At 34.0% G+C, this 27,386-nt stretch overlaps 1 protein-coding gene across 2 annotated transcripts; it reads right to left on the reverse strand.

The window, feature by feature from the left end:
• Positions 1-2,122: 2,122 nt before the first annotated feature.
• On the reverse strand, positions 2,123-27,083 carry LOC111049726 (protein scarlet). 2 transcript variants are annotated; one of them, XM_039426242.1, is made up of 14 exons: positions 26,652-27,083; positions 22,105-22,249; positions 21,109-21,157; positions 19,869-19,918; positions 18,393-18,661; positions 11,962-12,251; positions 10,909-11,095; positions 10,457-10,497; positions 10,041-10,146; positions 9,135-9,362; positions 7,031-7,166; positions 5,494-5,599; positions 4,578-4,678; positions 2,123-2,915 (listed from the first exon to the last, which is right to left on the reverse strand). In XM_039426242.1, the coding sequence occupies exons 1-14, from the start codon at positions 26,652-26,654 to the stop codon at positions 2,737-2,739; spliced, it is 1,890 nt and encodes a 629-aa protein (XP_039282176.1). In that variant the 5' UTR covers positions 26,655-27,083; the 3' UTR covers positions 2,123-2,736. The 2 variants fall into 2 exon arrangements, with proteins under 2 accessions (XP_039282176.1, XP_039282175.1); XM_039426241.1 differs by lacking the exons at positions 18,393-18,661; positions 19,869-19,918; positions 21,109-21,157; positions 22,105-22,249; positions 26,652-27,083 and adding exons at positions 12,525-12,793; positions 13,994-14,043; positions 15,233-15,276.
• Positions 27,084-27,386: the final 303 nt, after the last annotated feature.

Raw genomic sequence — 27,386 nt, forward strand, 5'->3', positions numbered from 1 at the left:
CTCTTTCGAGTGACTGAGGATTTAGTCCAGGCAATGAATGCTCAAGAAAGGGTATAGAGGGAAAAGTTTGGAAGACAGTTTTTGACCCCGCAGTTCTGTTTAGGGTAGTGAGGAAGTAAACATAATATAGACCAACCTTATCCCTTTAGCACAAGGGATAGAGATGAGGACTTTTGATATGTTCACGCCCTAACTGGTCCCAACAAAGCTGTAAAGTCAAAAAATTGTGTTCAAAACATTCTCTCCAAATTCCTTTGTCAATTGGTCTATTTTTGGATAACTGAAGATCTCACACTCAACACTGAAGCTGCTGCACCAGTCATGGGGATGTGATGCGTAAACTTGTGAAATTATACCTACATCAAATTGAAGAGAATTTGATGCTCTATAAACTCTTAATCAGCATGGAATTTTCCCATCGATACTTAAAAAGTTATAAGAGCATAAATAGCAAAAAATTGAGGGAAAATGTTTTTTTTTTTAAATGTCTCATCTTTTAGACCGGGTAGGGTATCTTGAATAGTGAAAGAGATATAGAAAAAGTTGTTTAATCAATATTATAGGAAATTATGTAAGCTTTAATTTCTTATTGAATGTCTGTAAAATGCATAGTTTTCGAGTTATATGCGAGAAGTCAAAAAATTGTACCTTTGAACCACCCCCACCCCCTTAGCACAGCGGGTAGGGGTGGGGACTTTTGATATGTTTACTTCCTCACCAGGTACCCTAAACAGAACTGCGGGGTCAAAAATTGTCTTCCAAACTTTTCCCTCTATAACACTTCGTTGACTGGGCTAATTACCAAATCTTGTAAACTTATTTTTAATTCAATTCAAAATTCAAGTTATATTTTTTTTATTTTCTCCAAGTCTTGGGAATCCTATATATAGTGAGGTCCACGTTATAATGGCAGATATTATTAACATTGGTGCTGCTATCCTTGTCTATCTAGCTTTGACAAAGCAGATATCCTTTTTTAGCTCCGCAAAATTGCCAAATCGTTATTTAACAATGTAAAAATATGATTGATTACAAAATATTTAATCTCTATAATAAGAATTTTTATTTAATCATTGAAAAAAATTTCTAGATGAATGAAATATAATTGATTATTTTAAACAAGAACAAACCATTAATATTACGTCAGACATACCGGTAGTTAGTAGCTATTCTTGGCAATTAAACAGAATCGGTAATGCTGTTCTATCTTTCTCCACTGCCATTATAACGTGGACCTCTCTATGGACCTTTGAATAAACTATTGTGAGGTCCACGTTATAATGGCAGTGGAGAAAGAAAGGACAACAACGATGCCGAACTTCTGTCTTGTCAATGCCTTCTATAGACGGTAGCTGATACAGGTTTATTGATGTAATATTAACTGTTCATTCTCGTTCAAAATAATCAATTATATTTCATCATTTTTATTAAACAAGAAAGTTATATTTTCAATAATTCCATGATGAGTTTTCTTAATTAAGATGGAATATTTTCACTTTGAACAATTAATTACGACATAGCAGTCAGGTATTCATATAAATAAAAGCTATTAGCTTCTACTTACATTAGTGTAGCGCTTTCGGACACTAGGCCCTTCATCAACACTCAAGAGTGTCCGAAAGCGCTACACTAATGTAAGTAGAAGCTAATAGCTTTTATTTATATAAATACCTGACTGCTATGTCGAAATTAATTGTTCAAAGTGATTATTTAACAAGCAGTTCATAGTGGAATCAAACATTGAAGAGTGGAATATTTTGTTAATTATCATTTCTACATTGTTAAAAGGCGATCTGGTAACAGAGCAAAGCGAGAAAGAGATAGCGCTATCCGCTTTGCTGAATGATAGCAATTGCTAATCAAATACTGCCATTATAAAGTGCACCTCACTATAGTCAATCTCACTAACACATTTTTTTGAATTTATTAGGGTTGTTCAATTATATTTTTCTATTATGTTTGTACATGAACATATTTATTGTAAATTTTTGCACATTGTCAAGTTTTAGTGAAAAATGCAAAATATTTGTGGGAGAAGTGATTTTTTGTAAAATTGTAGTTCCCTTATCAAGTCTTCGAATACGTAGATGATGAATTAAAATTTAGAATAAAATGCACAACTGTAAATTTATTCAATTTATTAAATAAAACTAACACTAATTATATCAACAAAAATATATATTACAATGGGTTTTAAAGTCAAGTTAGCCTATACATACGACAGTACTCAGCAATTCTACAGAGACATGCTTGTTATAATGTCACTGGCACTCCACTAGTGTATCTTTTTATTTTTGATTAATGATCCTGTTTACCTAATAGACAGTTTACCCAATACATTCTTTACATAGAGTATTTGTAAAGTCTATCCAGTTTATTTGCTTCCTGCAGCCTCTGAAAAATTTTATACTGACTTCCTTTGCTTGATTTTCGTTTAAAGAATTATATGTTCTTTCTTAAATTGTTCCTATGACTAATTCCATGTTATTATTTTTTCACCTTCTACATTACAATATTATCTTGCTTTTAACTGAAATCATTCTATTGCGCCTACATACGCAGTAGGCTACTTGAGCAATCAGTGTTGTAGTTTGCCTGTACATAAATGTTCAACAAATGACTTCTCTGTGTAGGTACTTATTGAATTAGGCCTAGTCCAAAACATGATAATTTAGGCTATAGGCTACCTATTAGGGTAGATGATCCACACTCTTTGAGAAGATTAACACTACCATGTTAAGAGACCCGATTCGAACGGAAAAAGAAAAATATAAATGCTAGAATGTGAAACGTTAAGTACAGTATGAACAAATTAATGAAATCGCAGTTGAGGTTTGATGCTGAGAAGCTGTACTTTTCAAGCACTTCTTCACCACTGTTGAGGCAAGGTAGATCGGCTCGATGAGTTTCACATGCTGAAATAGATGAAATATTATTGATTAGCTTGAGAAAAAACTGTCAATCAACAGAAATCCATGAATGCAGAATGATCAAGTAATATTCCAGATCTAGATGTTCCAAAATATCTGAAATTCCTTGAAATTTGTTTGATTTGTGCTTGTATGCAATTCCAGATGTCTTTTCTTGTTACCGGTACCGTCGTATGGGGTGACTTTAGCCCTTAAGGGTGACTTTGGCCCAAAGAGAAAAAAACTATCATTCCTAAGCTGTTCCGTTCATTTCTAACCAAATTCAATGTTATAGCGTTCATTTTGCTGCTTCTCTTGTGCTCTTTCTAGCTAATGCAACTCTACTAGGTAGGTACCTAAGAAATGAGGATAATAGCTTCTTAAACGTATCAATTATAACACTGTATCACATTACTTACAATGATTGATTGTATAGCAGTACTGTAGTAAGACATGGTTATAAATTATTTATGAGTAGCCTACTGCTGTACGGTACCTAATTAATTATTTTTCTAGGATTCAAAAATATCAATAGATAAGATTCTCGTCAACAGAGAAAATTCACTTTCTTGAGATAATGATTTGGGAATATTTTTTGACTCCCAGCATTGAAATTGAATATTCACAACAATAAAAATAATAAATAAGATTCCATTTAAGGCTGTTCTCTTATTATTTTTCATCTTTTATTATTACTTTTTTATTTAAATTGGATAATATTTTCCAAAATAATTGTAAAGATTAGGCTATTATAAGAGTGAGAAAAAGTGGCAACTGAAATTTTTAAGTGGTCTAATAATAAGCAAGTTATGGAAGTTAAGGGTCGTTGAAGTGTAAACTCCGTCTTTTTTTCAGATCATAAACGACTTCGCCTATATTAACAGAACTTCTCTTAAAAATTCAAAAACTGCATCTTCCCAAACTAAAACATTTTATTCCCCATCTCGTTCATAAATAAAAAAGTAACATTTTTTGTAAATTCGATAACTTGTTTATTTTGGCATAAATAGCGAAAAACGCATATTAGAGCAAAGCCAATGATTTACGGTACTGAATGTATTAAAAAAAACTCCTCTAGAAAATTCGAAACCGTTTATGATCTGGAAAGAAAACGGAGTTAGCACTTTCAACAACCCATAACTCGCTTATTAGACCATTAAAAGATTTCAGTTATCACTTTTTCTCTCTCTTATAATGATCTTAACAATTTATTGACAAATATTATCCAATTTAAATATAAAAAGTGTACCGAACAGCCTTGAACATAGAATTCATATATCAGCTACATAAAACAGTAATGGACTTTAGACATGCATTTCCACTATGGTCTTGCTCATTCTTCTTTGACATAAACTACTGTATATATGAGTTACAGTAGTACAGTAATCATAATTCACAAGAAAATGTTTGTTAAAGATGTTGTTAAAACAGCTAAAATAATTAAAAGAGGAAGAACTGAGAGAAGTTTGTGGAAAATTACATGGTGTGGAGTTAATTAATTTTTATTTATGGAGACACCAGTTAAACCTCATATTTGTCTCCTTTACAAACTTACCAAATAATTGAATAAGAAATTATTTAGGCAAAAAATAATATAAGTTTCAGTGAGTTTGGAAAGAAATTTTGATTAGGCTTAATGCTTTTTGATTCTAATAAGCAGGTACTTACTAATATTGCTCACTTGCTGCCAGCTCACAATGGAAAGTGCTTCATTAGTGTACATCATCCAAGATAAGTACCGGATCCAACTCACATGCCAAGGCAGAGTACTGAAAATTATTGCAGCTTTTTTTAGTACAGTTACTATAATGCAGTGTACAGATACTGCAGTAACTGTAGTTTTTATGGTTGAAATATCAATTTAATTTTGATGAAGAAATCCAAACATAAATTTTGATGTAAATTCTAGAAAGACTTTTCCCTGAATAAGTATTCCAATTCACAAATAGTGGGCATAGAACAGCAATAACAATGTGCATTAGACAACAATAATTTGCATAAGAAAATATCAGAGCTGGGGTAGACCACAGTTGGGCATGAAAGTATCATATATGAGAGGAAATTGGACTGCTTCTTGATGTGCAATGCGGTCTATAGGTCCAACGAAATGGATATGATTGTGTGAAACTCAATTCTTACAAGCTACGTGACAATCTTATCTGATTATCTAATTGTTGACTATCTGATTCTCACTATGGTTATGAATGTGTTCAATGGAGTGTGAAGTTTCAAATAGTGCTCCACGATGCACCTGATTCTTGCAAGTCATGTCTATCTAAAACCTGTAAGAATGCAGTAGTGGAGTTAATTCCAAACATTTATTGGATTAATATTTTTTCAATGCACTTTGAATATTCACATGATCATTAAATTTGCATAAAAATGTGGTCATTGATTTTCATACTATCAACTTAAAAATGCAAACTGGACACGCTTCCAGGGCATATAGGAGAATGTAATAGATTCAGTAATATTGAGGAATCAATATGAATTGAGTTTTTTTCATAATAAACTTTGTTGGTAAAACATTTAAAGAGTTCTCTGATATCATAGAAATGTATATTGTGTGTTATAAATGTCTTACCTTAGTTTGACGAACAGTCCTGAGGTTATCATCAAACAATAGTCGAATGGAACAAGATAGGCCATGGCTACAGGAATAGAGGTGAAGACTGTCGAGAAGAATATACCTAAAACGAAATTGTCCTCATCATGTATCATCCAATAACCGAGCAAGATCAGTAGGCTACAAACTATTCTCATTTTCATGAATGAATAATAAGCTATTCCACTGACATTTATCCATAATATTCATTATTATTTATAATAATAAGTTGATATATTATTTTTTATAGACTGTATTATATGTATTCGTTGTTAGGCTGTGGAATAAAAAAAGGAAGAAAATATCGTAGGTGGTACCTATAGTAAACTACAGTCACCACGGTACATTAACCAATATAGTAGTTACTGTAGAGTACCGTAAACTAGGTATCAGTTTAGTTCCGTAATCAATGAATCTAAACTTCCAATGTTCATAAAATATTGTAAAATTGTTAATCCTGACTGGTAAAATGTTATTAAAAAGTGATATTTTTCTTCATGAGCAACATTTCCAGTTTTTTCAAATAAATATTTATTAGATACAATCGTATACTGGAGCTTCGATTATTATATAACTAGGTAAGTTTGGAAAATAATATCAAAAGATATCTGTAACATATATAGATAAGATAAATGATAATATGAAAAATATTTCTATGATATACTAATGGAGAAAATATACAATAACTCAGTTTAACTGGAAGAGTTATGAGGTAGGTAGCGAATGAGAAACTTCAAAAGATAATTTTAGAATGATATTCAATTAATGTGATTGTTTTAGTGAGTCAAAGATGTCACCAAATAATACGGTGAAAAATGTAAAGAGAATTGTGAATCGAACCCACGAACGGTGCAGCTGGAGCCCAAACTCTAATTAAAATTTTCGAAGCTCAAGTTCTAATTTAAGTGTAACTTCTTTTCATTACTATATCCTCTGTTATCTTTCACCTATTCTTAGACTTAGTATCTAGTTTTTGGGTTTTCTCTTATTACTTTCTCATAATTATCTTAGTTGCTCATCTTATGTATAGTATCTTGGTAAATCTTAGTTTCTCATAATCCTTTTTTTCTTCACTAACATAGAATAAAATCCTTATATCTGTTCACTAACATAGAATAAAATCCTCATATATTTTCATTAAACCATTCTATTTTCTTTGTATTGTATTTAGTGTGATTCTCTTGATTGGGGAGCTACTTTTGAGGATTTTCCCATGAGCTCCCATATTGTTATAAATAAATAAATATAAGAGCGTCATATAGGCTACGCGCTGAATTGATTCGGTGCATCTTCAGATTCAGAATGCATATAGGATATTCTTATGTGGTGCGATCGAATAGTTTTCTTCATGAGAAAAACCAAACATTTTCAAGCAGCGTCATTCTGGCATATATGGAGTATAATGTATTTTTTCGTCACATATACAGTGCTTGAGATTTTCCTTGGAACTCTCGGCAATTTTCAAAATCTTAAAAATAACTCAACTTGAATTTAAAAAGATTTTAAATTAACTTACCGCAAGCAGCTGACACATTTATGCACAGAATGACTGCAATATTTGACAAGATGTAAGCGTTCAGTGACATACTGAGTCCAGAAATGAAGTACAGGACTGCAATGAAAATCACCGGCTCCAGAGTGAGAACGGGCGTCTGAAAAATAGTTACAATCAATTAGTTTAAATGGTTTAGTCAAGATTTTCTGAAGAGGTTCAGCATCTTGAATTAATTGATCCGAGTAGACTCAACTTCAACAAGAATAATGCATTTTCATGAGTCTCCAGCACATGCTTTCAAAAGTATCAGCATTAAAGCAGTCACGGTACCTTTAAAAAAGTGTTGAACTTGAAATTTCTTGAATATTGTTCACACAGCATAATATATAACCGAAATTAATCAACCATACGAAATATGAATTAAAATCACTTATAAGTGATATACTTAAAGGCCTATTCATTTCGAAAAAATATTGAAAAGGTAGAATGAAACCAAATTTTCACAAAAAATCAACATTTTCTAATTCCCCCATTGAAATCTATTTCTAGATTTGGAGTTTTTGAACTACTGTACGGTATTGAAAGTTTTTTGTTTTTTGTAGCGTTTTGCAGCCAACATTGGGAGCAAATTGTTGAATTCATTGTTGTACAGTGTGCACCTTCTACCGCAAAAATATTACCGTATGGAATATAATTATAAAATGTAAATTATATGTTAATTATATCATAGCAAATATGTACCGTAATTTACAAGTTATATTCCATACGGTAATATTTTTGCGGTAGAAGGTGTACACTGTACAACAATGAATTCAACAATTTGCTTCAAATGTTGGCTACAAAAAACTTCGTATACAGTGGTAAAAAACTCCAAATCTAGAAATATATTTTTTTAGATTTAAATGGGGGAATTAGAAAATGTTAATTAATTGTGAAAATTTGGTATTATATTTGTATTTGGTGATGATTAAATAATTATTTTAATCCATAATAAGAATGTAACAGCTGTCAAGACAAAACCTGTAGCTCATCTATATAAAAGCAAAATGGCACTCACTGACTGACTGACTGACTCACTCACTCACTCACTCGCAGAACTAAATATCTACCGGACCAAAAACGTTCAAATTTGGTAGGTATGTTCAGTTGGCCCTTTAGAGGTGCACTAAGTACGAATTTGAAAAAAGATTCCAAAGATACGCCCAAAATATGCGTTTTTCCAGCGTTTTTTTAGCGTTTTCTCAGCTTTATCGAGAACAAATGAACAGAAAATAATGTTCAAATTTAGTACAGAAGCTCAGCTAGGGTGTAATAATGTTGTGTTAGAAGGAATTTGAAATAACGCCAAAGATACGCCGAAAATCTGCGTTTTCAGCGTTTTTTGCGCTTTCTCAGCTTTATCGAGAACAAATATGTTCAAATTTACTACAGAAGTTCAGCTGGGGTGTAATAATGTTGTGTTAGAAGGAATTCGAAAAAACACCAAAGATACGCCAAAAATTAGCGTTTTTTTGCGTTTTCTTAGTTCTTTCATCAAGTAATAGACAGAAAATGGTTAAATTAGGTACAGAGAGGTTCAGCCAGGGTCTAAAAAATTTGTGATGTGGTGACTTTAATATTTCATCAAAGATACACCCAAAATCAGCGTTTTTCCAACGTTTTTCTCAGCTTTTCTACGATTTCTCAGTACTTTGACTTTCTGATGGAATGAAGCATGCTCAAATAAAAATGCAGGCGAGCGAAACAAGCCCGCAGATCTCATTTTTGGACGATCCAGTCGGGGGTCCAGGGGGCGGAGCCCCCTGGCTAGATGATATGGCGAGCGAAGCGAGCCTGACGGCTAGTTCAATATAATAATATTATACGGTTTTCCAGAGTCCATTCTTTCCACATTCATAATCAAATTTTGATTGATTTCCATTTTTGAAATTCGACATCAAATAATCAGAGTAATACTGTAATCAAATAAGAATTTGAAAATCATAGTGAATATATGAACTGAAAAACATAATTATAACAAAATTATCACAATATGTATAGGCTATAAATATTGAATCAATTTTGAATCTTATCAATTAAGGTAATAACTGAAATTTAATACAATAATTGGAATTGTGGGATTCACCATTGAGGCAATGGCTGAAATGTAGAACTGCAGTCTAGTGCAGACGCCATTGGCGTGTTCGCGGGCGAACAGAGGCAGCTGGTGAGGGAAATAGTCGAGTGCTGCGTACATGGGCGAGAACGTGTTCTCAGTGACTAGCATGAACAGCACACCCTGTATAGCCTGCACTCCTTTCTGGTCCAACGTTAGTGTACCAGTGAAGCACAGGCCTACCACAATCGCTAGAACCTGCAAAACACAATTTAAAACACAGTTAAGCTGTTTTAAGGATTTAACTTATATTTAAATATGTTTCTCACACAGGAACAATGCCCTAGTAGGCAGTTTTCAAAAACCTTGTATAATATACAAAAATATGAAATGAATGTATACCTACATAATTATATTATTCTTTTTGGGATAATTTTTACACTGGAAAAACCTTTTATATATGAGTCCAAACTTATGACGTGTTTTTTGAAACCAACCAGTAAAACTTTAGATTCAATTAAGAATGAAAAAAAATTCATACAGAGTGGAGTAGGTAATACTTTTTCTGATTGAAAATTATTAGGCATTACATTGATCTCACCGAAATCTCTATTTATAGTGCTGTGATTTTCAAATGTAGGTGTAAGTTGTCCATTTTTAAACATTCCAAATTTGGTACTCTCTTTTAATAAGTGAAATTGAACCAAATATAGTTTTCATATCCTAAGTCAGATATGCCTACCAATTTTTGCATTAGTAAGATTTAACAGAGTGGAATAAAAAGTGTGAGTAACATAACATATTTAAGAGGGATTTTTTTTAAATTTAACTTTTCACATTTTTACAAACTATAACATTTTAATTATAATTTTATAATTCAAAAATTAAACAGTAGATAAAACTATAATTTTCAAATTATTATATTTTTGAACTTACAATTTTATGGAATAATCGAATAGTCTGAACATGAGGATTCCGTGCTACTTCTAACATTTCTCTATACCACAGCCAGAAAAGTTTTGTAAGCCATCGTGGACCTTTCCTGGAAATACATAAAAGTGAAATATTATGTCTATAATACTTTCCATATCCAACAAAACCAGAATAATTTATTTATTGCATTATAATCATGTCAATATACATGGAATAATCGTTATTACCGTTTAGGTCCATTATTGCAGTTCCATCCATTTTTCTTTCACTTTTTGCTCATCTTTTATGACTGAGGGACAACTATTACAGTACTCCTTACTCAATACAGTAGTAATCTCTTTCACAAATCCCTGCTAAATTAATTTTGCATACTTCTGCTCTATGATATGTACCAGAATTATATTTGTTTTAAAACTTACCTTCTCTCTAGCTTCAATTCTATTTTGAACTCCTGACTTGTCTGTAACAATATAGATAACATTTAAAAAATAGAAATCCAGAGTACAAAGATGAGTTTCAGTAAAACGTTTTTGTCACAATTTTAAATATTATAATATAGGTTTAGTTTAAATTTTCAAATTAGTTCCAGATAAAATAGTCCAAGCACCAGCCGCCAATTTTATATAAACCGAGCAGAATTTTCAAATAAAAATTTCATATTAGACTATTATATTTGTAATATACTGTGAAAGTAAAGGAGATATTGTAGCTTCAGACTTGGGCTATGAATGCTTCTTAATGCATTGAATGTAAGATGTTCAAATATACAATTACAATAATAGAAAATATTCAAACAGTTGTGTTATTAATTGAATTGCCGATTATGATCCTACTTGACAGTAGATAATTCTACTAAAAATGTTTTACTCACCGACAGAGATGATTTTTTAATTTCAGATTCTATTTTATCTTGCACTCGCTTGAAACTGTCACTTTGCGAGTAGCTGCTACACAGTTTCTCTGCATCTGTTTCTTCTTTTAATGATGTTTTCGACCCAGCCAATTGTTTTATGAAGAAATCAGCGGGATTATAGGATGAGGGACATTCAAAGCCATTCCTGTAAGAGAAATAATAATAATAATTAATCATGGATAATTGAGTCATGAATTCATAATTATTATTAAGTCATAGAATACTGATTATTTCAATGCTATAGGCAGTACTGAAAGATCTAAGATATAAAGTTAAAGTTCTATTCGGGTTCAACTATAAGAACTGAATTCAAGAACACAACCGACAGCTCTCTACTTTTGCGTATCAGAGTCGGATTTCAGGTTCATGTTGAGATGATATGTGAAAACTTTCGAATTCCCAACTTATATAGGTGGTCTTCAAGAAACAAAGAACCACTGATTTATTAATACAATTTGAGATACCAACCTCGGTTGCTGCACCATATTCAATTTCAATTAGCATACTGAAAGCTCAAACACTGAGCAGCAGAATGTATAGCACAAGTATATAGAGCAAAGATCTGTGAGTATTGTGTTATCATTTATAAAGTATTGTGTATAATAGATACATAGTCAAGGACATGATCTCATTATGAGTACATCAAATCTTCAATGAGCTCCATTTTAATTCGCCAAAAAATTACTGGATCCATTTCACCTTATCAATCTGAAATGAATCAGGACTCACGAGTCAATGGCGTGATTCCAACATGTGTACATTTATGTAAACCTTATTCAATGTGAATAAGTAAGCTACTCCACTCTTGAGGGTTTAGGGGAAACGACCCTTATTGACCCCCTCCCTCTTCATGATATCAGAAACGTGAGGGAGACGAATTTCAGTGAATTGAGGATACCTACAACACTTATTTCCACCAACAACATACCTACAGAAGGCGAGTGCTACTTGCTTCTGCAATAATGAATTGACGTGACTATAATATTATTTAGTAAAGTTTTTTCCACCTACAACTTATAGAAAGCGAGTGCTTCGTCAGTGGAACCCATGAACGCAATCCTGCCTTGACTCAAGAGCAGGACCGAGTGGAATAGCTCGACTAGATGCGATCCTGGCTGATGTATGGAGATGAGCACAGTGCGCCTCCGCTCTATGGCCATGGCACGCAGCGCCCTCACCAGGGCCAGCGCCGAACTGGAGTCCAGGCCGGTAGTCGGCTCGTCGCAGAACAGGAGAGGAGGATAGGACAGACATTCGCCCGCAAACGACAGCCGCTTCCGCTCACCTCCGGACAAAACCACCTGGTCACAACAATTCAAATTTCATTTAAAATATTATCAAATCATTTAAAACTATTTCAATTATTCATACTGTAGAATCTTCAGATTATTTATTTATTTCTCCGTTCAAACCGAGTCTCTGCATACGGGCCTAAGACTCAAGTGTTTTTGAATGGAGCTCGTGTAAGAGCCACTTCTAGTGAAACAAAATAAATTGTCATCAGTAGAAAATCATATTACCTATACTTGAACTACAATGTTGAATATTATAATAAGTAAATGTTGATGACTCACTCTCTGACCAGGCCCGGGAGCGCCGATCCTAGTGTGACGACAGTGCTCGAGCCCTAGCTGACGCAACAGATCGTCGACCAGTCGAGCTCTCTGCGCGCTGCTAGTCCTGCGATCCAGCCTCAGTCTGGCGAGAAAGTGCAGGTGCTCGCTCACCGTCAGAGCACCTCTGAACATGTCCTCCTGATGCATGAACCCCGAGATGCCCCTCGTGTTCATGCCAGACGCCTGTCGGCCATTGATCAGCACGCTGCCCTCCATCACCATGTCGCCTGTCATCACAAACAATTCATTCCTCCTCTTCGTTTTGTCACTGACGGTGGATTAAAATGATCAAATTTCCAACCAAAACTAGTAGTTCATTTAAAAATATTTGATGAAATCAAATATTTTATAATATTCAAAGCGATATCACTCCTAAAGCTGGATAATTAGTCTCAACTTGTACAGTTTTGTTTTGAGCATGTACATCAGTATCAGTGATCATAGGTTCACAGTATCAGTGAAAATGTCCGGTACAGTGAGAATTTGATTCTTATTAGTTCCTATGGGACTATTCTTACTCGCTTGCCTGGGCTGAGTAGGATTGTCCCATTAGAACTTATTGGAATAAATTTTTCACTGAAACGGTCAATGACTGATACTGATTTCACTGATGTGGGCGAATCTACCTTTTCATTCCTCTTTTTTCTAGCTGAACTGCACGAAGCAAGATCACTCCTAATCCCGATCCATGGTCATCCCGGCTTGATTTGAATTTATTGTTGGTACAAAAAGTAGAAATGTTCTAATGTGATGTAGGCCTACAAAATCTTTCAATAATGCTACTTGATGATCTTTTCAAAACATTCCAAGGCAATTCTTATTTCAAATTCGGAGCTTGTGTACAGGAAGCTTAGAAGCTTGCCTTCATAATAGTCTTATCGTTGGTTCTCAGGAACTTATTTTTAGGCGAAATAAAAGCGATATTGCAAGTTCCACTCAATTTATTTGAGCCAAACTGTAGTTTCAATGCACTTAAGACATCATAATCAGTGGTACTTTTGGTTGTACTGAGTTTAACTTAACTCAACTTCAATTAGTCTAACCAAATTAGGCTCAGTATAATAAAAAAAATAACTGAAGATCCCTGAAATGCAATTAAACTATAATAGTTTGGCTCAAATAAATTATGTGGAACTGACAATATTACTTTCATTTCAACGTAATATGGAGAAATTCCATAACATCTCTGTTCATGGTGTGAACTTATTTTCCATGAATCAAGGTTTCAGTTGATCGTTTTTATTAGTTTATAATCGGCTTCTAAGACTGTCGTTTGATTCACAAATTACCAAGCAGGTTTGTTAAATTGTATTTTATATATAAATTTCGATATTGTCTATGAACACTTGTCATCAACAACGACTTCAAGCGCCTAATACGTAAGTTGTCACTTCCAAATCTCTAATAATTCAATTTTTGAAACTCACCAGACATTCTTTGAGCGAGACAGCCCATAAGTGTACTTTTCCCGGCACCACTGAAAAATGATTGAGATATTATTCGAGAGGTTCCACTAATGAGAAATTATATTTAACAGTCAAACCAGCCCCACACATATAAGGCCGCAGCTCCAAGTGTTAACCATGCCTTTGATGACGACACAGAAATAGGCCATGAAATCAGTAACCTTCATATTCACCCGTCCTCAAGGTATACGTGATATAGGAAAATATAATCGAAGGGTGCAAATGTAGCCCTAGTAAGTTTTTAATACGGCCTTAAGGGCACTTCGAGGGGTGGCTTCACGTATGGAGCTGATTATTGATATGATATGCATAATTTCAAAATTCAACAGAAAATGTATGAATAATCTCTTTATATAGAGGCACATGATAGGACCATATACTCCATATTATGATATAAACTTTACTCTCAAACATGCTATTTGAAGCATACCTAAAGCATTCTACATACCGCTTTATGACGGGTAGAGATGCAATGAACTCACGAGATTATGTTAATTCAAATGTTAAAGCATGAATTTCCTAATAAGCTGCTTTATAGTCACGTAAAGCTTCTCAAGATGCGGTTCGGTGTTCTCTTAATAAACATTAGACTTCTCTTTATGAGCGTACTTGAAGGAAACTATTTTTCCCCATTATGTTCTTTCGTATTACATTTTGGCTGTGCACCTCATTTAGATGCTAACCACTACTTATTATAGCAGCGAGGAAAATCTAGCGAGTTTTGCAACAGAATCATTCTACAGTGTCTTGCATTTCTCAGTAAACCAACTGCTCAAGATTGAGCATTAGATGTCCGACGATAATACAAATTAATGCGGATGAATTTATCTCGGAGTCGAACATTTTAAAACATTTTAAAAGTTATCTTACTCTAACGTCCATATACATAGAGGATGTACTGATAACATTGATGAGAATCTTCAATTTGTAGAAAATGATAGATAATCCACGTTAAACATGCGACAAGTATTACAACTTGAAGACCTTTTCATAGCCTACTAGCAGTAGTTCTTATTCATGTACTCAATAAAGTGAACTAATAATCAGTGTTTGAGATCTGAGTCTTCAATTTCAATTTATTGGGAAAAAATACATTGTAGTGAATATAGTTAATCAGCAACTTATACAGAAAACAAACAAACTTCAGAATTACATGCTAAATCTTAAAATAAGAATCAATACAATAATGTAGTCTCTTACCTTGCTCCTATTATTGCAACAAGATTCCCTGGTTCTATTATACCGGTAACTGAAATAAAATATGAAGAATTTGAAAATAAAAGACTATGACCCGGTTGCACAAAAACCTGTCGAATCATGATTAAATGCCATGAGAACCAATCAGAAAACTCTTTTCCGAAAAGAAGTCTCTCTGATTAGTTCTTGTGATATTCGAATCACGATTCAAATTAAACAGGTTTCTGTGCAGGTTTTTGGGGCATAGAGAATATGAAGCAAATGTTTGTATAATATAGGGTGTATCAATAGAATAATAGTGATAGTTCTACATAGTGTATTTAGTTCATACAATTGGAAATACGTAATTGTGATTCAAAAGTAAGGAACTTTGGTTGTTTGTTTTTGACATTGAGTTCCACGTCAAGTTTCATCAGGACTGTCATTGGATGGAAGACGCTGAGCAAAATTTGGTTCATTTTTTGTTTTTCTTGTTCTTTTTATCAATCCACCAGTTTTTCATTTTCAGTGAGAACTCCGCTTTCCTTGCTTCACTCCATTTTGTTCCCACTCTTGGCACAGTCATCTCTGGTTTAACTTCCCATTTTTCAACCTTTTCTCTGAAACTGTTCCTGTTGTATATTTCATCATTGTTAATGTTAGCAAGTATTAAGTCCTTCTTGACGTTTTCATCCATGCACCTCCATTACTAAGGGTTGCTACATATGTTACTATTCTTTTTGTAAGTCTGTGATCTGGAAGCCTCATTATGTGACCATAAAATTTAAGGCGCCTTTTCCTGATGTCTGCTTCTATGTTAGAGTATTCTTCAACTTTGGCTGTTTTCTGTAGTCTATAACCATCTTCGGTCTTTCTTGGTCCAAGTATTTTTCTAATTATCTTCCTTTCTTCTTTTTTCAAATTTTCAGTATCTGTTTTTCTGCTAAGTGTTAGGGTCTCGCTGGCATACAACATTGTTGGCTTGATTACTGCGTTATAATGTTTGATTTTGGTATTGATAGACATACATCTCTTATTATAAATATATTGCACTAGCCCTAGGCCTTTACGAGCTTTCTGTATCCTTTCATTTTGTGCATGTTTTTCTGATATAATTTCCCCAAGATATTTAAAGTATGGTACCTTCTTAATTGTTCCATATTTTGTTTGTAATTTAGTAACTTCTATATTTGATGTTGTGAAAACAGTTTTTTCAAATGATATTTGTAAGCCTACTTGTTCAGCACATTCTTTTAAAATTTCTATTTGTTTTATTGCACTTTCCAATGAATCTGACATTATAGCAAGGTCGTCTGCAAAAGCTAAGTATGGAATTTGAAGATTATTTTTCTTGGTTCCCAGCGAGATTGGCTTCCAGTGGTTCACCTCCTTCAGTTTCTTTTCCCATTCTTCCATTACTCTATCAAGAACTATGTTGAAGAGCAGTGGTGATAATCCATCACCTTGCCTAACACCAGTCTTTATCTCAAAAGGCTTCGAAAGTTCTCCCATAAATTTTATTTTTGATGTTGTGTTTGTCAATGTTTGTTCTATGATTTTTCGAGTTTTCTGATCCAGGCCTTTCTCTTCAAGAATTTTAAATAGTGTTGGTCTGTGGATTGAATCGTAGGCTTTCTTAAAATCAACAAATACGTATATTGTGGCTTTACTTCGTAATTTTCTTATCTGTGATATTAATTTCAAGTTCAATATTTGTTCTGGACATGAACGATTTGGTCTAAATCCAGCTTGGAAATCTGAAATTTTGGGTTCTAGTTGTTTCTGGGTTCTTTCAAGAAGACAAGCTGATAATATTTTATAGGCGACAGCAAGAAGAGAAATACCCCTATAGTTATTCACATCGGTCTTATCTCCTTTTTTATGCAATGGGTGTATTAGAGCACATTTCCAATCTTCAGGGATTTCCTCTGTGATCCATACATTCTGGATAATTGAAACTAGCTCTTTTCTCGAATTATACCCTAGGTTTTTTAAAAATTCTGCTACAATCCCATCTTCTCCAGACGCCTTGTTATTTTTTAGTTTACCTATGTGTTTGATGATTTCTTCTTCTGTTGGTGGTAATGATTCATCCTGTTGTAGAGGTATGTGGTTGAAAATCGGGAGAATTTCTACAGGTTCTGGACAGTTTAGAAGATTTTCAAAATAATTAGCTAGTACTTCACAATTTTCTTCATTGCTAAGTGCAAGACTTCCATCTGGCTTCTTGAAGCAAACGTTTTGAGGAATGTAACCTTTAATTGATTTGAAAACGTTTTGTAGAATCTGTGCGTGTTATAATTTTTAAAATCGGATTCAATTGATTCTATTTGCTGAGTTACATATTTTCTTTTCTCTTGTCTGATGATTTTGTTTGAAAGTTTTCTTGTTTCTAGAAAGTCTTTGTGGGTCATCTCATTCTTATTTGAAGAGTATTTTTCAAACGATTTTTTGCGTGATTCAACTGCTTTTTCACATTCCCTGTTCCACCATGGATGTTTCGGTTTCTTTTGTAGTGGTATGTGTTCCTTTGCTATTTCTGTAATTTTTTCTTTGAATTCTTGCCAGTTATTTGCAGGAACATTTTCCCATTTTGTTGCTGTTTCGGACTCTTTTAGATTCATTAGGTTAAATTTGGGACTGCTGGTGGTGTTCTAGGCATTTTCCTTCTTGGGGTGAATTGAACTCGAACTCTAGTCAAGTAGTGGTCAGAGTCAATATTTGCGCCTCTTCTAACCTGTATGTCTCTGATCTCTTTTTGAAAATCATACGAGATAGCAACATGGTCTATTTGAAACTCTCCGAGTTGGTTTAGGCCGGTAGTCGGCTCGTCGCAGAACAGGAGAGGAGGATAGGACAGACATTCGCCCGCAAACGACAGCCGCTTCCGCTCACCTCCGGACAAAACCACCTGGTCACAACAATTTAAATTTCATTTAAAATATTATCAAATCATTTAAAACTATTTCAATTATTCATACTGTAGTATCTTCAGATTATTTATTTATTTCTCCGTTCAAACCGAGTCTCTGCATACGGGCCTAAGACTCAAGTGTAATTGAATGGAGCTTGTGTGAGAGCCACTTCCAGTGAAACAAAATAAATTGTCATGAGTAGAAAATCATATTACCTATACTTGAACTACAATGGTGAATATTATAATAAGTAAATGTTGATGACTCACTCTCTGACCAGGCCCGGGAGCGCCGATCCTAGTGTGACGACAGTGCTCGAGCCCTAGCTGACGCAACAGATCGTCGACCAGTCGAGCTCTCTGCGCGCTGCTAGTCCTGCGATCCAGCCTCAGTCTGGCGAGAAAGTGCAGGTGCTCGCTCACCGTCAGAGCACCTCTGAACATGTCCTCCTGATGCATGAACCCCGAGATGCCCCTCGTGTTCATGCCAGACGCCTGTCGGCCATTGATCAGCACGCTGCCCTCCATCACCATGTCGCCTGTCATCACAAACAATTCATTCCTCCTCTTCGTTTTGTCACTGACGGTGGATTAAAATGATCAAATTTCCAACCAAAACTAGTAGTTCATTTAAAAATATTGATGAAATCAAATATTTTATAATATTCAAAGCGATATCACTCCTAAAGCTGGATAATTAGTCTCAACTTGTACAGTTTTGTTTTGAGCATGTACATCAGTATCAGTGATCATAGGTTCACAGTATCAGTGAAAATGTCCGGTACAGTGAGAATTTGATTCTTATTAGTTCCTATGGGACTATTCTTACTCGCTTGCCTGGGCTGAGTAGGATTGTCCCATTAGAACTTATTGGAATAAATTTTCACTGAAACGGTCAATGACTGATACTGATTTCACTGATGTGGGCGAATCTACCTTTTCATTCCTCTTTTTTCTAGCTGAACTGCACGAAGCAAGATCACTCCTAATCCCGATCCATGGTCATCCCGGCTTGATTTGAATTTATTGTTGGTACAAAAAGTAGAAATGTTCTAATGTGATGTAGGCCTACAAAATCTTTCAATAATGCTACTTGATGATCTTTTCAAAACATTCCAAGGCAATTCTTATTTCAAATTCGGAGCTTGTGTACAGGAAGCTTAGAAGCTTGCCTTCATAATAGTCTTATCGTTGGTTCTCAGGAACTTATTTTTAGGCGAAATAAAAGCGATATTGCAAGTTCCACTCAATTTATTTGAGCCAAACTGTAGTTTCAATGCACTTAAGACATCATAATCAGTGGTACTTTTGGTTGTACTGAGTTTAACTTAACTCAACTTCAATTAGTCTAACCAAATTAGGCTCAGTCTAATAAAAAAATAACTGAAAATGCCTGAAATGCAATTAAACTATAATAGTTTGGCTCAAATAAATTATGTGGAACTGACAATATTACTTTCATTTCAACGTAATATGGAGAAATTCCACATCTCTGTTCATAGTGTAAATTTATTTTCCATGAATCAAGGTTTCAGTTAATCGTTTTTATTAGTTTATAATCGGCTTCTAAGACTGCAGTTTGATTCACAAATTGCCAAGCAGGTTTGTTAAATTGTATTTTATATATAAATGTCGATATTGTCCATAAACACTTGTCATCAACAACGACTTCAAGCACCTAATACGTTAGTTGTCACTTCCAAATCTCTAATTCTTCTAGCTGATAATTCAATTTTTGAAACTCACCAGACATTCTTTGAGCGAGACAGCCCATAAGTGTACTTTTCCCGGCACCACTGAAAAATTATTGAGATATTATTCGAGAGGTTCCACTAATGAGAAATTATATTTAACAGTCAAACCAGCCCACACATATAAGGCCGCAGCTCCAAGTGTTAACCATGCCTTTGATGACGACACAGAAATAGGCCATGAAATCAGTAACCTTCATATTCACCCGTCCTCAAGGTATACGTGATATAGGAAAATATAATCGAAGGGTGCAAATGTAGCCCTAGTAAGTTTTTAATACGGCCTTAAGGGCACTTCGAGGGGTGGCTTCACGTATGGAGCTGATTATTGATATGATATGCATAATTTCAAAATTCAACAGAAAATGTATGAATAATCTCTTTATATAGAGGCACATGATAGGACCATATACTCCATATTATGATATAAACTTTACTCTCAAACATGCTATTTGAAGCATACCTAAAGCATTCTACATACCGCTTTATGACGGGTAGAGATGCAATGAACTCACGAGATTATGTTAATTCAAATGTTAAAGCATGAATTTCCTAATAAGCTGCTTTATAGTCACGTAAAGCTTCTCAAGATGCGGTTCGGTGTTCTCTTAATAAACATTAGACTTCTCTTTATGAGCGTACTTGAAGGAAACTGTTTTTCCCCATTATGTTCTTTCGTATTACATTTTGGCTGTGCACCTCATTTAGATGCTAACCACTACTTATTATAGCAGCGAGGAAAATCTAGCGAGTTTTGCAACAGAATCATTCTACAGTGTCTTGCATCTCTCAGTAAACCAACTGCTCAAGATTGAGCATTAGATGTCCGACGATAATACAAATTAATGCGAATGAATTTATCTTGGAGTCGAACATTTTAAAACATTTTAAAAGTTATCTTACTCTAACGTCCATATACATAGAGGATGTACTGATAACATTGATGAGAATCTTCAATTTGTAGAAAATGATAGATAATCCACGTTAAACATGCGACAAGTATTACAACTTGAAGACCTTTTCATAGCCTACTAGCAGTAGTTCTTATTCATGTACTCAATAAAGTAAACTAATAATTAGTGTTTGAGATCTGAGTCTTCAATTTCAATTTATTGGAAAAAAAGATACATTGTAGTGAATGTAGTTAATCAGCAACTTATACAGAAAACAAACAAACTTCAGAATTACATGCTAAATCTTAAAATAAGAATCAATACAATAATGTAGTCTCTTACCTTGCTCCTATTATTGCAACAAGATTCCCTGGTTCTATTATACCGGTAACTGAAATAAAAAATGAAGAATTTGAAAATAAAAGACTATGACCCGGTTGCACAAAAACCTGTCGAATCATGATTAAATGCCATGAGAACCAATCAGAAAACTCTTTTCCGAAAAGAAGTCTCTCTGATTAGTTCTTGTGATATTCGAATCACGATTCAAATTAAACAGGTTTCTGTGCAGGTTTTTTGGGTATAGAGAATATGAAGCAAATGTTTGTATAATATAGGGTGTATCAATAGAATAATAGTGATAGTTCTACATAGTGTATTTAGTTCATACAATTGGAAATACGTAATTGTGATTCAAAAGTAAGGAACTTTTGGTTGTTTGTTTTTGACATTGAGTTCCACGTCAAGTTTCATCAGGACTGTCATTGGATGGGTGATCCCTAGCAATGAGTTCCCGCAGTCTGTTTTGCAATCACTCATTCATTGAATATCAATATCAATGTTGAATAGTTACGCATGAAATGTAATTTAATTCTATAATTCTTACCTAAGTATTTATGCTCATAGTATTTCCATTAAATAATTGGAATAATTCAATTTCAAACTAACAAATTTTATAGTACCGTATTTTAGAATTGATTAGCGGGCTACTTAGATGTCTCCAAAGCAAGAATCCTAGTGAGATATGAGTAGGATTGCACAACGTGACATAGAAATTATGGAGGGCGAGGAGATTAATTATGAAAAAGATTCTAAAATAAGCCTGAAATCTGAAACATAAGCGTATTCATGTTTCATGATCTGTTCTTTTTATGAACTTTCAAAAAAATTAAAAACCAATCAACAAATCAAAAGTTTTCAATCTTGTGTGATTGATATCTATAGATAATACTTTAAATGAAAATATATTTTTCTCGTAGCCTACATGAATGATGTACAGCTAAATCTAATTAGCAGGATTTAATAATAATTATGAACGATCACTTAGCATTTAATTACCATCGTCAATGATTTTTTTATAAGTTGTGGTTGACTTGGCCAGCAATTTTTTATTTTTGACACGTGCGTAGACTGACAGATGTCTCCAGGCGAGGGTGACTCCCTCGCGACGCTCCACTCCAGCCATATTCTCCTTGTCAGTTATCTGAAAAAACACATTGTCCATGAACAAGATTGGTTCACCACTTGATGATTGATACTTCATAGTGGATGTTGATAGAGACAAATAAATACTAAGACAGATACAAATGGAACAGTATCTTTACTCTATGATGTTTTTACTCTTGATGTTGATTTTTCAAGTCGACGCTTCAATTCATCCTTTATATTACTGTTTATGGAAATGAGCCGGAGAGCCAAGCGGAACCGGAACTGAGTTCACTTCCACTTCCCGTATTACCTGAAAAATGTTTTATGAAAATATGATTTTGAGAATAATTTTCGGTTCACCAAGAGGATGAATTTTTAATTGCTTATTACATTCAACTGGCCTATATCGTATCGAAAGGGTTTACATTACTGTACGATAAACCATTTTTAGTTGGAGAACCCGCTTGCAGGATGTGAAAGATTGGGTTTCAGTAACATGCACCGGTATCAATCAATGAAATTATCTACAATCAATATCTCTTGAAGCTATTCAAAGACTCTCAACGGAACTATAAGTCTAGCATATGTTACACAGACATCGAGCTTTGGACGTACGATTTTTTTGTCATCCTTATTCATTGAACGGAACTTGACAAACATCACATCGTCTGTTTAACATCATCTGTTTAATCTAATTGAATTAATAAGGAAGGCAATCTTCCTTAGAGAGTGAGAGAGAGAGAGAAAGAGAGAGAGAGAGAGATTGATTGATTGAGTAATTTATTTATGTAAATTACAATATATAGGTACTGGCTTATACACTTATATACAATAGCTTACAATACAGCAAAATTATAGATGAATTTACATAATATAGACTAAGAAAATAATATCATTGACCTGTATATGATATGAAAAAGCAATTTGTAATATAATAACTATAGATAATAATTATATTGTTATGCATCTACATAAATTGGCGGAGCTTTGGAGAGAGAGAGAGAGAGAGAGAGTTCTCTAATGATAGAGAGAGTTTTCAACTCTCTCTATCATTATTTGTCTCTGCCACTATATTCATACGACATAATATAGTACGGCAAAAAATCGTGCGTCCAAAAGTCGATATGTAACCGGGACTCAGGTTGCACAAAAGCCAGTTAAATTTCAACCGTGACTAATTTCACGAGAACCAATCAGAAAGGCCTTCAAGGCTCAAGGTTCAAGGCCTTTTTGATAAGACGGCTTCTCTTATTGGTTCTCGTGGAATTAACTGGCTCAACATTAGGCTACATCACAGAAAACTCATAATACATTTGAGCGATCGAATGCAACTTATTTCCATATTTCCATCGTTTATCTCCTCCTATATTCTTTTGAAGGAGATAGTTGTCCAAGATTTAGGAACTATTAATGGAACCTCATTAATAATGAGTGGATCGAAGCGACTGAAGACTCAGCCCCGGTTGCACAAAAGCCAGTTAAATTTCAACCGTGATTAATCTCACGAGAACCAATCAGAGAAGGCCTTTTTGATAAGACGGTTTCTCTTATTGGTTCTCGTGGAATTAATCACGGTTAAAATATTCAACCAGCTTTAGTGCAACTGGCACTTTTTGATAAGACTTTTTGATGAGTGATGGAAATAAGTTCCATTAGATCGCTCAAATTTATGATGATTTTTCTGTGATTTGCCTAATGTTGATAAGACAGCCGTCTTATCAGAAAGGCCTTCTCTGATTTGTTCTCGTGGAATTAATCACGGTTAAAATTTAACCGGCTTTTGTGCAACCGGCACTTGGAGATTTACACTTGAAATATGCAGCATGCTTGATGATTAAATACTTCTAATAGTAGCACTATACTTATAGTGCTAGCTGAAGTCGAAGTGGTGAAGTGGTTATTGCTACTTTTATCCTTGTATTCAGTTATAATTCGCCGATCTAAGAGCCTATGAGAATATAAGCACACATTTCTTTATTATAGATACTATAATAAAAATCAAGATTCTATTCCATGAAGACTAGACTAATTAAAAAATATACAAGAGTATAAGAAGGAATTCAAAATATCTTCTACAGAAAAATGGTAGAAATGGAAAAAAATGGTAAAATTCAAAAGAAAAATGATCACACCTTTTTTGAGAGAACCTTTTTATCGTACTATATACATTACGTACTATATACCTTACCGTACGAAGTGATTCTATTCGTGAGAATAATAAAATTATGTAACGTTGAGAAACAAGTATTGTTGAAACAGACGATAAGCAGACACTAGATTATTGTCATCTACTGCATAGTTCGTCATAATAATTCTTGTTTGTAGAGGGTAAAACTTGTCTGATAATAGTATTTACGTGGGAGTATTATCGTAAAAATATTTATTTGTTGTTTGTTCTTAGTCTGAGAATGTCTTGTTTTTTATGTATTCAATTCAATTATCGAATTATTTAGGTATTCAATTCTCGATCAAATGCTTCTGTGTTGTCATCCGAATTGGAAGCAATTCGAACTAATAACGTCCACTGATTGAACAATTTTTGGATTCTCCATCACTGAGTTCCGCACAAATGCTCTCGGCACAATAATGTGTGATGCATCATCATCTATTCACATTGGATTGATCAGCAGAGGCCATATATGATGTACCATCATTCATTACAGTAAATCAATGAATCCCACACAGACATTCCAATATTGATTATTTGATTTGGATATTTTGATCCATATATTGAGTATCACAGCCTCCTACCCAAGAGGACTCAATTACTCATTGAAACTTTCACTTTACAGGAGAGTAAAGCAGAAATACGTCATATAAAATTACTGTACGGCAAATAAGTGACTATAATTCAATGAGTGTTGATGATTATAATTTATAATTTTATATAAATCTAACGGGAATGTTTCAAGGAGAGTTCCATGATCTTATTTGGTTCTTGAATATAACTTATTAGAGTATTGATGAATTTATATAGAATGACATGTTCAGAACCCAGCATCAAATAGCTACTAGTTGCCTGTTTGTTTTAGAAATATCGATTTAACTCATAAAACGTCAGTATACCTGTATTAAACGGATATAACTTACTGAGAACTCCATGAGCTTATTTGGTTTTCGAATATAACTTATTACATAACAGTAACTCCAATATATAATCATCCTGTTTCAATTTGCAAAAAATATCAGTCCACTGCAATCTGGAATTTCACCAAAACACTCCTATCTGCTCTAAAGAAATAACAATTGCAATTTACAACTTGTACTTGAACTTACAAACTAATAAATAATTGTTTTCGATCCACATGTAAGTTCGAGACCCACGTGCGTGTTACACTAACATTAGCAACTACCCATAGTGAAAAGTTGCGTAATTTACGTTTCTATAAACTAGAAAACAATTATTCATCTGATATATTCATCTTATGACCAATGAGATGCGACTTTTGCTTCCGAGAAAGTGTTCTATCTAAAGGATTTTTTGTAATCCCAATCTATCTATAATAATTATAATGAAGAAATAAATTGGCACGTCCGGGGCATAGGAAATTCTGGAATGACTCATCATCACGTCTGAACTACTGAACTCATTTTTGCTGGCAATTTTCATATCTTAAAAAGATTATTATCCATGTAATTTTGAAAAAAATGAATAATTACTCTATGTTTTATGTTTCCTGGACATAAGGAGATTGAATTTTACAATACCAAACTTTCCCCAGTGCAAAGCACGGGTTACATGCCGGTTACGTCTGAATTAATGGACTGATTAACTTGAAATTTCGCATCTAGATTCTTAATTTACCGAGAATGGTTATATAGGGCTATTCTAATTTCTTCAAGATTTCAGTAGGTCAAGTTTTAAGGTTGTCAAGTTTTGAATAAGACCATTGCGGAGCACCGGTTACCTCCGAGTATTATCTAGTGCAGTGGAGAAAAAATAGCTCAAGGTAACCTTATATTACTCCCCCAATCATTCCAATGATTTTGTGCTATTTGTGGAAATAAAGGACGAAGAATAAGTTTGAATCTTTCAGGAGAATGAATATAAAACCAGAGAAAAGATAAAAGTCTTATAATCTTGATAAAATTTGTTGAATGAGAATTGATATGGTGGAATTTATCCATCTTCAGCTGTAGATGTGCTGATTTCATCACGAAACTGCAGTTCTGTATTAATGTCTAATGAATAATGTGGATGTGACAAAATAAAACTGTGTTTTTCAATTGTTCAGTCTTCTTGTCTCTGATAGAACATACAGAACTCAGAAAATGTAGAACATGTGTTTTTGTGGAAATAAAAGACGATGAATAAGCTTAAATCTATCAATAGATAAGAATGAACATGAAACAAGATAATAGATATTTTTCTGATGGTAGGCTACATAAATGTACTTAGAACATGAACAACATACGTGTAGAACTCACGACTTGACATGGAAAAATCAGAAACTCACCATTTCCCGGTCCGAAATGATTTCCACTCTCAGCTTTCACGCGATAAAAGATCTATGAGAGTATTCCTGCCAATTACTGAATACATTTTATCAAGATCTGTGTAGAGCTGCACAGTGGTGAAAAGAAGACATGCTGTCTGCGAAATCTGTGGAGTTGCGGTGCTTTACTGACAGATGCCAAAGAATATGATGCATGTATCCAACGATGAGTGACCTGATATTGATACTTGAGTTACAGTGAGGTGTGTTCGGTAGTGCACTGATACCTCCAACTAAATCTAAATAGAAAAAATATGCGTGAATTGGGTGTCCCTCGGAGTTGTTTGCTTGCATAACTGACCGGAAACCGGAGAAGTACCGACTTGAAGCTATGTGCTTCAATAGAGAAAGATGATACATGGAAACCTTCCAAGTCGATGTTTCGAGTCTAGTATTGAGCGTCTGATTCGGACGCGCTCACACACTGATGAAATGAGTGACTCCCGCACCCGCACTTACTGTCACATGACTCCCTGATAACATTCTTTAATGAGTTTGTTCCATATTCTATAATGTATAATGTATTTCACTCATGTTTGCAGGAAAGACATTTCTTAAGCAAACATTATTGTATTCAATGACCTGTAATATTAACTGTGTAATGGAATTTGTTATATATTATGTAATGTCATTGAATAAAACTTGAATTGTATCACAGCTCCATAATGATGCAGTGGAATAATAATGTGGTAGTAC

Source organism: Nilaparvata lugens, chromosome 4 (assembly GCF_014356525.2).
Source record: "Nilaparvata lugens isolate BPH chromosome 4, ASM1435652v1, whole genome shotgun sequence".
Taxonomy (NCBI): Eukaryota; Metazoa; Arthropoda; class Insecta; order Hemiptera; family Delphacidae; genus Nilaparvata; species Nilaparvata lugens.